General features: G+C 44.9%; 1 protein-coding gene across 1 annotated transcript in view; it reads left to right on the forward strand.

Moving 5' to 3' along the window:
- ENTPD5 (ectonucleoside triphosphate diphosphohydrolase 5 (inactive)) overlaps positions 1 to 12051 on the forward strand; it is a 53620-nt gene extending 41569 nt beyond the window's left edge. The window contains 9 exon segments of the mRNA XM_032287902.1: positions 96 to 184; positions 486 to 565; positions 1800 to 1858; positions 2814 to 2915; positions 4367 to 4507; positions 5123 to 5179; positions 6616 to 6731; positions 10223 to 10261; positions 10264 to 12051. Coding sequence (XP_032143793.1) covers positions 96 to 184; positions 486 to 565; positions 1800 to 1858; positions 2814 to 2915; positions 4367 to 4507; positions 5123 to 5179; positions 6616 to 6731; positions 10223 to 10261; positions 10264 to 10356 — 776 coding nt within the window. The 3' untranslated portion in view covers positions 10357 to 12051.
- The last annotated feature ends 676 nt before the right edge of the window (positions 12052 to 12727 follow it).

Raw genomic sequence — 12727 nt, forward strand, 5'->3', positions numbered from 1 at the left:
TATGGAATACCTTCAGTGTGTGATAAGAGCAAGTGAGACAAGTGTTGGGCTGCCCAGGATGTGGAGGATATTTAGAGCTAGCTCTCATTTGACAGGTCAGCTGCATGGCCACAGACAGGAGACTGTTGGGACCCTGGACCTGGGGGGAGCCTCCACCCAAATCACGTTTCTGCCCCAGTTTGAGGTGAGTCGTTTAATGAAGATCTGGTTAGAGGTGCACTTAGCAGGCATATCATGGTGCCAAGAAAGTGGCACCTGATTTTCAGACAGCAGCTCTACCACAGTTAGGCAGAGTCAGTTAATAACTGGGTGAACATTCCCTTGCCATCTCACCGTTAATCCCTTCAGTTCCTCAAGCCTAGTGAGATTAGCAGCTTAATCTGTCTTCATCTCTGATTTTTTGCTGGGAGGGACGGGATGGTGGTGTGAACATCTTCAGGTAATTACAGATTCTGAATAGTCTTTTTGCTTTTTCTGATTTGCAGAAAACTCTGGAACAAACTCCTAAGGGCTACCTCACCTCCTTTGAGATGTTTAACAGCACCTATAAGCTCTATACACATAGGTGAGGAGGGGGCAGGGAAGAATAATATTTCATGTTGTATGATTCTCCTGATTTTTCAAAGCATTCTCAAGTCTGTTATTGTATTTGATCAGCAAAAACAAAGTCTTTGCCAATTCCCTAAGGCCTATCAACTGAAACCCAAGCTACTTACAAGGCCCAAGGAACCTAAGAGCCTTCTCCATTCTTGATCTTAAAATATATGACTTAAGAGTCAAAAGTTTTTGGCTGGGTGCAGTGGCTTCATTTCTGTAATCCCAGCACTTTGGGAGGCCAAGACGAGTGGATTACCTGAGGTCAGGAGTTTGGACCAGCCTGGCCAACATGGTGAAACCCCCTCTCTACTAAACATGCAAAAATTGGCTGGATATGAGTGTGCACCTGTAATCCCAGCTTCTCAGGAAGCCGAGGCAGGAGAATCGTTTGTACCCGGGAGGTGGAGGTTTCAGTGAGCCAAGATTATGCCACTGCCCTCTAGCCAGGGCGAAAGAGCAAGACTAGTATTTAAAAAAAAAAAAAAAAAAAAAGGCAAATTTTTTCTCTAGACCAGGCACAGTGGCTCATGCCTATAATGCTAGCACTTTGGGAGGCCAAGACGGTTGGGTCACCCGAGGTCAAGAGTTTAGGACCAGCCTGGCCAACATGGTAAAACCCCGTCTTTGCTAAAAATACAAAGGTTAGCTGGGTGTGGTGGCACACACCTGTAATCCCAGCTACTGAGGAGGCCGAGGCAGGAGAATCACTTGAACCCAGGGGCTAGAAGTTGCAGTGAGCTGAAATTTCACCATTTAACTCCAGCCTGAGCAAAGAGCAAAACTCCATCTCAAAATTGTCTAGGGAGAGGACACTTAAAGAAGGCCCAGGCAAAGGTCCTCTCCAGCTCCTTTGAGCTAGCTTTCCGATGTTCAGAATACAGCCTGGAATTTGATCCCAATTGGGACTGGGAGCTAAGCTAAAGAGAGCTTTTCTGGGAATGGTTCCTAGTGTGGGGCCCTAGGAATTGTCAGTGTCTCTGGCCTTTGAATAATAACTATGGGGAATTCTTTCTGCATAGCCTTCATCCAAACTGTGCAGAAGTTACCCCTTGTTGACCATAGGAGATGAATATATCACAGAGACAGAACAAGGTTTTTATCTTTCCAGAGGGAAACGGAAACCATGTTACTTTTGAAAGAGGTAGATTTAGGCTAGAGAACTTCAGGACCAGCATGAAATTGGCCAATCCTGTATTTTACAGTTACTTGGGATTTGGATTGAAAGCTGCAAGACTTGCAACCCTGGGAGCCCTGGAGACAGGTTTGTCTGGGTACCTGTGCCAGGTGGGGGATGGTGAGGGTGACACAGATACTCTGCTTGCTTCTTCCCTTCCTTGATAGCCATTCTGTGGAGGAAAAGCTTATCCTGAATCAGGAAGCAAATGTTATATAATGGACCTAATAACAGCAAATTCCTTTTCTATTTTATAAGTTTAGAAGTTTTGGTGTATATTATTAGCCATTTTTAGAATGAAGTCTACTTGTACAGGGGAACAGCCTATGTCTAGGAGGCTGAAGTGTCTGCAGAAATCCCAGGCTTTAAGAATACATTTGGCAGGAGCTTGCTCAAGCCCTGAGCTTTTACGTTGGAGGCACAGGAAGCAGGGTCTCTTCTACATGCAGGTGGAACAACTGAGTAACTCCATCTCTTCACAGCTGCACTCAGGCAGAACTGGGTTCAGTCCCAGTGTTGTCATTTGAGGCACATTAGTTAAACCTATCTGTGTCCCTTGCCTCACATTAAATGAGAATTTGCATTTAAGGCAGTTTGTACAGTAAGCTTTTATTGGAATGACATCTATTTTGCATTTCGGAGTTTACAAAACATCTTCAAGTGTATTTCATTTAAGCCTCTCAGTAACCAGTGAGGAAGGTAGCATAGCATTTCTTTCCTGTTTTTAGAAAGGTGTGGGAACTTACTCTATTGTAGGTTTTGGATCTCTTTGAGATGTAATGAAATCCACTGACCCCTTTGGCAAAAGCACATGTGCATGAAAATTTGCTTCTGGTTTCAGGGGGTTCACCACCCCCACAACGCCTATCTGTGAATCCTGAGTTAAGGATTTCTGACACAGGATGTGGTCAAGGAATGAATTTCATAAGATTTTAAGGCCCAGCCGCCATGGTGATTCTTTTTCTCCTCACTGGCTTTTTGCTTGCCTTCCTCCCTCTCTCTGACTTACTTACCTCTTACCTTGTGCCCTGGATTCCTTCAGGGACTGATGGACACACTTTCCGGAGTGCCTGTCTACCGAGATGGTTGGAAGCAGAGTGGATCTTTGGGGGTGTGAAATACCAGTATGGTGGCAACCAAGAAGGCAAGTGATGTTTTTTCACTAAAGTTACCTTTACAATGGAAGTTCTGGAAAAGTGCCACAGGAAACTTTTTCCAGAGCTCAAGAGAAGCATATCTTGTTGCAGGGACTTGTTCCAAAGATCTTGGTATGCCTCCAAGGACTAATGTGAAGTGACAGCAAACAAGGCAGCTGTCATTCTGCATCAGCCAAGTGTCATGGACCCATTAGATAACTTGCACTTAGCCAAGTGCTATGGTGCACATCTATAGTCCCAACTACTCAAAGGTTGAGGCAAGAGGATCACTTGAGCCCATGAGTTCAAGGCTATAGTGTGCAATGCCACTGCACTCCAGCCTGGGCAACAGAGGGAGACCCCACCTCTTACAAATTAATTAAGAAACCTATTTTAGCTGGGTGTGGTGACTCACGCCTATAATCCCAGTACTTTTGGGGACCAAGGTGCGCAGATCATGAGTTCAAGAGATGGAGACCATCCTGGCCAACATGGTGAAACCTCATCTCTACTAAAAAATACAAAAATTAGCTGGGCATGGTGGCACGTGCTTGTTCCAGCTACTCAGGAGGCTTAGGCTCGAGAATCGCTTGAACCTGGGAGGTGGAGGTTGCAGGAACCAAGATCGTGCCACCACACTCCACCCTGGTGACAGAGTGAGATTCTGTCTCAAAAAAAAGAAACCTATTCTAAGCCTAGGTCTAATGCAGCAGTGTGAAATCCTATTTGGTTAATGGTTAACTATTTAAAGTATAGTAAAACTTAAAACTGAGATAAGAATGATTTATTGAAGGTATACACCATAATATCAAGAAATGAGGCTGGGTGCGGTGGCTCACGCCTATAATCCCAGCACTTTGGGAGGCTGAGGCAGGTGGATCATGAGGTCAAGAGATCGAAACCATCCTGGTCAACATGGTGAAACCCTGTCTCTACTAAAAATACAAAAAAAATTAGCTGGGCATGGTGGCGCATGTCTGTAGTCCCAGCTACTCGGGAGGCTGAGGCAGGAGAATTGCTTGAACCCAAGAGGCAGACGTTGCAGTGAGCTGAGATTGCACCATTGCACTCCAGCCTGGGTAACAAGAGCAAAACTCCATCTCAAAAAAACAAAACAAAACAAAAAGAAATGAACTTGAATTTCCAGTGAAGGAAGCAGGCGAGCCCTTTAGCTACTTGTTTATAAATGCCAAGGAATGTAATGCTAGGCAGTAGCACGAGGTTGGCCATGGTTTAGTGAATACAGATTAGGCAGGAGAGTGGCCATGGAGAAGCAGAGCCATGAGGCTGCAGACGTTGCTCATCTTTGTTTTGAAGCCTCTTGTCCCAAACCTCAGCCTTCTCCTGCTTTCTTTGACCCTTCTGCTGTTCCCTCATTGTTTCCAGCAGCTCACCTCAGAGAGCGTCCCCTTCCCCCAGCACTGTTCTCACCTTGCCCCTGTGCACCTTTGCCTGGCAGGGGAGGTGGGCTTTGAGCCCTGCTATGCCGAAGTGCTGAGGGTGGTACAAGGAAAACTTCATCAGCCAGAGGAGGTCCAGAGAAGCTCCTTCTATGCTTTCTCTTACTATTATGACCGAGCTGTTGACACAGACATGATTGGTGAGTTCACCCCAGGTGTCAGTCCAAAGAGGAAGGTAGACAGGGCTGTGGTAGGGAAGGTCAAGGAGAAAGAGCACTTGAGGTGCTTGTTGGGGTGATTGCCCACTTCTTCTCAAGTACATTCGAACAAAAGGGTGGAAGTGACTTAGAATCTTTTGGAGGTGAGAGATGACTGAAACAACTATATGAGGTCTTTTTTCTTTTTAACATGCTTATTGAGGTATAATTGGCATAGAATAAGTGTACATTTACAGTATACAATTTGTTTTGTCTCGTATATACCCATGAATCCATCACTACATTGAAAATAATAAACATATCACCCCAAATTTCTTGCTGTCTGTTTATGATCACTTCTTATCACAAAAGTAGTATTTTTTCTTAATTGTGACAGTATATGTATATGATATGTCATGGCCTGAGAGATATGAATTAATTTCCAGTTGTGTTTTATGGGTCTGTTTTTTTCATTGTGGTTAAATATACATAACATGAAATAGATTATAAATAAAATAGGGTGCATAGATTACATTATGTACATGTATATAATGAATTAATTTCCTTATGCTTCCTTGAAGGTATTTTGATATCAGCTAATGTTCTGTTTTATTTCAGATTATGAAAAAGGGGGTATTTTAACAGTTGAAGATTTTGAAAGAAAAGCCAGGGAAGGTGAGTATCGAGGGAAGCCCTTGAAGGCAAGCCTATGAGACTGCCTGCCAACTCTAGTGACCAAAAGCACCTCAGTCAGCTCAGAACGCGTGTCAGAAGACTGGTTTCAGCCAGGTGCGGTGGCTCACGCCTGTAATCCCAGGACTTTGGGAGGCCAAAGCTGGCAGATCATGAGGTCAAGCGATTGAGGCCATCCTGGCCAACATGGTGAAACACTATCTCTACTAAAAATACAAAAATTAGCTGGGCATGGTGGTGTGCGCCTGTAGTCCCAGCTACTTGGGAGGCTGAGTCAGGAGAATTGCTTGAACCTGGGAGGTTCAAGAAATTGTAGTGAGCCAAGATCACACCACTGCACTCCAGCCTGGGCAACAGAGCGAGACTCCAACTCAAAAAAGAAAAAAAAAAGAAGCTTTAGGGAAATGGTGAAGACCTTCTACATTTCTTGCTTTCTTTTTTTAATTGAAATAGTGTTATCAGTATTAATGAAACACTAAGCATCAAAAGACATGGGAAATAGCAACAGAGGCTTCCTTGAGAGACTCAGTCAAAACTACAAATGAGAGGTAGGCACAGTGGCTCGAGCCTGTAGTCTCGGCCAGTTGGGAGGCTGAGGCAGGAGGATCGTGTGAACCCAGGGTCTTGAGGCTGCAAGGAGCTGTGATCATGCCATTGCACTCCAGCCTGGGTGACAGCATGAGGCCTTCTCTCTAAAAAAAAAAAAAAAAAATTAATAAATTTTTAAAAATTAAAAAATAAAATGCAAATGATCTTATCCAGTAGCCCATAATAGGGTTACATAATATTTTCCTGTCTTCTGGGCCTCAGCATTAATCATAGATAAGGGACTTAGAACTAAGCCCCCACAATAGGTCATAGAAACTTAAGCAAATAAACTAGAGCCCACGTAAATTTGAATAGATAATCAAAGCAGAGATGTGCAAGTTCTTAAGAAGCTACAGTCTTCCAGAGGCAGGCAGTGCAGTCTAGTCTCTGAGATGCCTAGGCGTTACCCAAAGGGAGACTTCTGCCTTACTTATTCTACTTCTTCCCTCCCATCTTCTCTTTCTGAGACGGTCTTGCTCTGTCACCCTGGCTGGAGTACAGGGGTGCAATCTCAGCTCACTGCATCCTCTGCCTCCCGGGTTCAAGTGATTCTCCTGCCTCAGCCTCCTGAGTAGCTAGAATTACAGGTGCACATCACCATGCCCGGCTAATTTTTGTATTTTTAGTAGACATGGGGGTTTCACCATGTTGGCCAGGCTGGTCTCAAACTCCTGGCCTCAACTGATCTGCCTACCTTGGCCTCCCAAAGTGGTGGGATTACAGGCATGAGCCACTGCGCCCAAGCCTGCTTATTATACTTCTCAGAGAAAATCCTACACTTCTCAGTTAGTTGCAAACTTGAACTCCACTGTTTACTGTCACTTTTTCAGTGTGTGATAACTTGGAAGACTTCACCTCAGGCAGTCCTTTCCTGTGCATGGATCTCAGCTACATCACAGCCCTGTTAAAGGATGGCTTTGGTTTTACAGATAGCACAGTCTTACAGGTAAGAGACAGGACACCAGAGTCCCATAACAGTCTTCTTTTGTGGAGGTTGAGAAGGAGTAAGAACTTGTTCAGTAATCAGAGTAGCTAGATGTGAAATTATAAGGTATTTTTGTTTGGGCTATGGACAAAGTACTGTGCTGGGCACCAGGAATGTGGGAAATTACCTCCATGTAGTGGTAGCCTCCGAGTATATTACCAGGCAAGCTATCTCAGAGGTCACAGAACAGAAAGACTAGCAGCCGAAATTTAGATGCCAAGTCACATGGTTGATATATTTATTTTTTTGAGACGGAGTCTCTTGTTGCTCAAGCTGGAGTGCAATGGCATGATCTCGGCTCACTACCTTTGCCTCCTGGGTTCAAGCGATTCTCCTGCCTCAGCCTCCCAAGTAGCTGGGATTATAGGCATGCGCCACCATGCCCAGCTAATTTTTTTTATATATATATATATATATATATTTTTTTTTTTTTTGAGACGGAGTTTCGCTCTTGTTACCCAGGCTGGAGTGCAATGGCGCGATCTTGGCTCACCGCAACCTCCGCCTCCTGGGTTCAGGCAATTCTCCTGCCTCAGCCTCCTGAGTAGCTGGGATTACAGGCACGCACCACCATGCCCAGCTAATTTTTTGTAGTTTTAGTAGAGGCGGGGTTTCACCATGTTGACCAGGATGGTCTCGATCTCTTGACCTTGTGATCCACCCGCCTCGGCCTCCCAAAGTGCTGGGATTACAGGCTTGAGCCACCATGCCCGGCATTTTTTTTATATTTTTAGTAGAGATGGGATTTCACCATGTGGGCCAGGCTGGTCTTGAACTACTGACCTCAGGTGATCTGCCTGCCTCGGCCTCCCAAGTGTTGGGATCGCAGGCATAAACCACCATGCCTGGCCTACATGGTTTATTAAAACAATTTAGAACTCAGGATGAGAGGCAAGGGGAAAGAGATGGAGAGGTAAACACACAAGACATGGTGTAAGCAGGATGGAGTGCCCTGCTTTCTGAATCCTGGGTTCCGTTTGTCCTGGGTTGGTATGTCCTGCCTATCTCTGCTGCTGCTGGAGTCGTTACAGGTACTAGAGGTGTAGTTTGCTCATGGGAGCACAAAGACAAAAGGTGCCTGAGGCTCCCACACAAACTTGCCCTATTTGGAGAGGCCCCAGGGGGCAGACATACCTGGCCAGTAGCATTAGCTCAGACTGTAAGATGGGTTTTTTTTGGCGGAGGACGTGAGGGACCAAAAGGGTGTCACCAGTGAGTGGCTTATTTAAGGCCTCATGAATACTGAATGCCTCATGCATATGTCATGTGTCATATATTTCATGTGTGCCTCATATATTTAGTGCCTCTTGAATCTTAGGTCTCTGTCCTATTTCTCTCCATCTGTTTGAGTACATGCAGGCTCTGCTTTATCTGTAGTAAGTTATTTATCCCCAGTTTTGGGCACAGTGATTAGGCTCAATTATATTAGGTTAACAGAACAATCCACTGGTTTACAAACTTTTTTTGATGATGGTGGGATCTTTATTCAACAAAAGCTTATGTAGAGTATCAGTAATACGGCTGGGCCTGGTGGCTGACGCCTGTAATCCCAGCACTTTGGGAGGCCAAGGCAGGGGAATCACCTGAGGTCAGGAGTTCGAGACCAGCCTGGCCAATATGGTGAAACCCTGTCTCTACTAAAAATATAAAAATCAGCCGGGCATGGTGGCGGGTGCCTGTAATCCCAGCTACTCGGGAGGCTGAGACAGGAGAATCACTTGAACCCGGGAGGCGGAGATTGCAGTGAGCCGAGATCACGCCACTGCACTCCAGCCTGGGCAACAAAGAGTGAAATTTCATCTCAAAAAAAAAAACAACAATTCGTAATACAAAACTGGTAAAAGTAGAGCTATTCTAATTGAAGCAGAGATTAGAGGCCTGAAACTCCTCTATCACTTGGCCTCCCTTTTTCCTTTGAGGCATTTCCAAGAAACCACTAAAAATTGATAAACACTAATCCTCTTTTTTTTTTTTTTTTTTTTTTTTTTCTTTTTTTTTGGTGGGGAAAGGGAGTCTTGCTCTTGTCACTCAGGCTAGAGTGCAGTGGTGCAATCTCGGCTCACTGCAACCTCTGCCTCCCAGGTTCAAGCAATTCTCCTACCTCAGCCTCCTGAGTAGCTGGGATTACAGACACATGCCACCACGCCAGCTAATTTTTGAATTTTTTTTAAGTAGAGATGGGGTTTCATTATGTTGGCCAAGCTGGTCTCAAACTCCTGACCTCATGATCCACCTGCCTCAGCCTCCCAAAGTGCTGGATTACAGGCATGAGCCACCACGCCCAGCCCCTCTTCTTACATAGTTAAGGTATTTGGGTCTAAAGTTTTGCATAAGGCTTAGAATGTCTTAAATGTCCTGTTTGGTTATTTTTTTTTTTCTTTTCTTTTGACACAGTTTTGCTCTTGTTGCCCAGGCTGGAGTGCAATGGTGCGATCTCAGCTCACTGCAACCTCCACCTCCTGGGTTCAAGTGATTCTTCTGCTTCAGCCTCCCAAGTAGCTGGGATTACAGGCATGTGCCACCACGCCTGGCTAATTTTGTATTTTTAGTGGAGATGGGTTTCACAATGTTGGTCAGGCTGGCCTCCAACTCCTGATCTCAGGCAATCCACCCGGCCTCCCAAAGTGCAGGGATTATAGACATGAGCCACTGCTCTTGGTCTTTTTTTTTTTTGGAGACAGGGTCTTACCCTGTCACCCAGGCTGGAGTGCAGTGACATGATCTCAGCCCACTGCAACCTCTGCCTCTGGGGCTCAAGCGACCCTTCTACCTCAGCCCACCGAGTAGCTGGGACTACAGGTGTGTGCCACAAGTCCTGGGTAATTTTTTTGTAGAGATGGGGTTTCGCCATGTTGCCCAGGCTGGTCTTGAACTCCTGGGCTCAAGCAATCTACCTGCCTTGGCCTCCCAAAGTGCTTGGTAGCACAGGCATAAGCCACTGTGCGTGGGCCCAGGTTTGGTTATTATTAGTGCTTAGAAAAGGCACCTGCTTACATAGTAGGAGTTGAGAAGCTTTGTTCTTTCCTACTCCTAAATCTATTCTCACCTCCTGATCATGCCCTTTCTACCACATCTATTACCATTACAAGTTGTCTTATCTGAAATTAGTGAATCAGAAAATAAGGCAGGGGATACTTTGTGTAGTTTCACGGTTAAGAAAACAGTTCAGAATATTGTCTGTCTAAAGTATCTCTCTAGAAGGCCTGGAGGGCCATGACCTGGGCCAGAAGCATTCAGTTGAGAGATGAGAATGGCGGATGTAGGGGCAATGGCCAATGGACCATGGCCGGAGGGAAATTGTTATAGTGGGAAGCCTGCAAAGACTGGCTCCTGTCAATTTTACCTTGGTTTGCCCATGTGGTTATTCTTTGTCAATGTTGTCTGCCCAAGAACTATGCTTGCGACAGTTGGAAATTGGATGAAAATGTGAAGACTTTTTTTCTTCTCAACAGCTCACAAAGAAAGTGAACAACATAGAGACAGGATGGGCCTTGGGGGCCACCTTTCACCTGTTGCAGTCTCTGGGCATCTCCCATTGAGGCCACGCACTTCCTTGGAGGCCTGCATTTGCCAACAGCCTTTTTAAGAGGAGGAGAGAGGACTTAGCTTCTGAGCTAGTCTGGGGATACCCTGGACTTGAGCCAAGAGATTTAGATTTAATTAATTTTACACATCTAATGTGAACTGCTGCCTAACCACTCGAATACACAGCTGGCACCAGAGCATCACAGAGAGCCCTGTGAGCCAAAAAGTATAGATTTGGAACTTCACCTTTGAGAGCCCAGGGATAGGCCCCTGGGAACCAAAGAAAAATATCATTTCAACCCTTTGAGTGCCTCATTCTGTTGAATATTTACATTTTCCTCTTAAATGGTAAAGTAAGCCTACTGTTGCAATCCCATTATCTATCAACATCAGTATTTTTTTCCTCCCTATACAGTGCCCTGCCCACCCTCATCTGCACCCACCTCCCCTGAAAAAGAAAAAAATACCTGGTTTTGCTTTCCATATATTTCAACAACACAAAAGGGGACCGTATCAGAATCTGTGTGATCCTATTCTGTGTTAGCTCCAATCAGCTAGCTGAGAGCCATCCTGAGTATTATAGGATGGAGAGTAACTCCTGTGCATAGACTATAGCCTTAAGGAGGCCAGCTAGTCTCTGGGGACATGTTTTGGGAGGGTGTGGCTGCCTCATGTAGCCTACCTTTTCTTTAATCAGCTTTTTATCAGTCAACTCTGGGATTAATAAACATATCCGACTTTATGGGTATGTGTGTATTCAGTGCCAGTACCACCTCCCAGGCTAATGTGTTAACAGTGTTTTCTATAATTCTAAACTCGTTTTCTTTGTATTTCTAAGAAATACAAGTAGACCCTAACTTCTGGTCTGTGGTGAGAGGTCAGTGTCTGTGCTATTCCTGGATCTATTATTTCAGTTAGCCCCTTTATTCTCTTCATTTATAACAGTACCTTCCTGTCCTGGCCCCTGATCAGTTTAGCTAATATCCTCTGAATTATTTATGTAGTTCAGAGTTTCCAACACCGTTCCTGACAAAACCCCACTTGGATATGGTTGGCGCTCCTGGCCCACATCAGTACACTGGACCAACATTTCCAGGGAGAACCATATTTAATGTCCCTCATGTTCTTTTTGAATCAAAGTGGTCAGAGCTCTTGATTGTGAATTATTAATCCCAAATTCATTACCTTGCTTTTTTTTTTTTTTTTTTTAGACGGAGTCTCACTCTGTCACCCAGGCTAGAGTGCAGTGGTGCAATCTTGGCTCACTGCAACCTCTACCCTGCCATGTTCAAGCGATTCTCATGTCTCAACCTCGTGAGTAGCTGAGATTACAGGTGCCCACCACCATTCCTGGCTAATTTTTGTATTTTTAGTAGAGACAGGGTTTCCATCATGTTGGGCAGACTGGTTTCGAACTCCTGACCTCAAGTGATCTGCCTGCCTCAGCCTCCCAAAGTACTGGGATTATAGGCATGAGACACCATGCCCGGCCTTATCTTGCACTTTTGACATTATCATCCCCTCTTCTCATCTGCCCTGTAATGCTCTTGGACCTGGAAGATCTCCCTGTGGTCTGGCCCCTTTGCCTTGGCTCTTAACCTCCAGCTTCTTTCCAGGAGTGTTTTTATTTCCCCAAACTTGTGGCTTTCACAGTAGACTCCCTTTCCATCCTCTCTCACACAAAGGATGTTAAATATGCCTGGCCCTCACACAGTCCATGGAGAGCCTTATTTTTTAACATTACTCCATTGAGTCAATAGTTACCATCTGGTATGTACAAGGAACAAGGCAAATTTCTGTATCCCTGTCCCTGAAATTCTTGTTGTCTTTACTTTGTGGAATTCTCTTCAGACTTCTCACACTGACTTTTATTACTAAGGTCACCTTTATACCAACTGCCTTCCTCAAAAAATCCCTATAATGAAATAACAGAATCTTGAGTTGGAAACAGCCCAAAGAAATAAGCCAATGTTGTACTCAATGCAGAATTCCCTAGAATTTCTAACAGGTTGTCATTCAGCTTCGGCTGAGGCATGTTCAAACAGCTTATTCCACTTGGGACCACACTGATGTTAAAAAATTGCTTATCTTGAGCTGAAAGCTACCTATCTTCTATGTGGTCTTAGTTCTGGCTCTAGTCTCTCCTTCCAAAATCTTTCAGTATTTTGGAAAAAAGCTCCTCCCAAGTTTTTTATGAGTGACATGACTTTTAGACCTCTTTCCATCTTTGTCAAAAAAAAGTAGGGTGCCAGACCAGTCACAGAATACTAAATGTCATCCATGTTTCCTCCAGTAGAAACCAGTAGTTTTACAAGAGGTAATCTGTGGGCTTGGTGCGGTGGCTCATGCCTGTAATCCTAGCACTCTGGGAGGCCGAGATGGGTGGATCACGAGGTCAGGAGTTCAAGACCAGCCTGGCTAAAATGGTGAAA

Source organism: Sapajus apella, unplaced genomic scaffold (genome assembly GCF_009761245.1).
Source record: "Sapajus apella isolate SASKATOON/1434 unplaced genomic scaffold, GSC_monkey_1.0 scaffold20, whole genome shotgun sequence".
NCBI classification, from domain to species: Eukaryota; Metazoa; Chordata; class Mammalia; order Primates; family Cebidae; genus Sapajus; species Sapajus apella.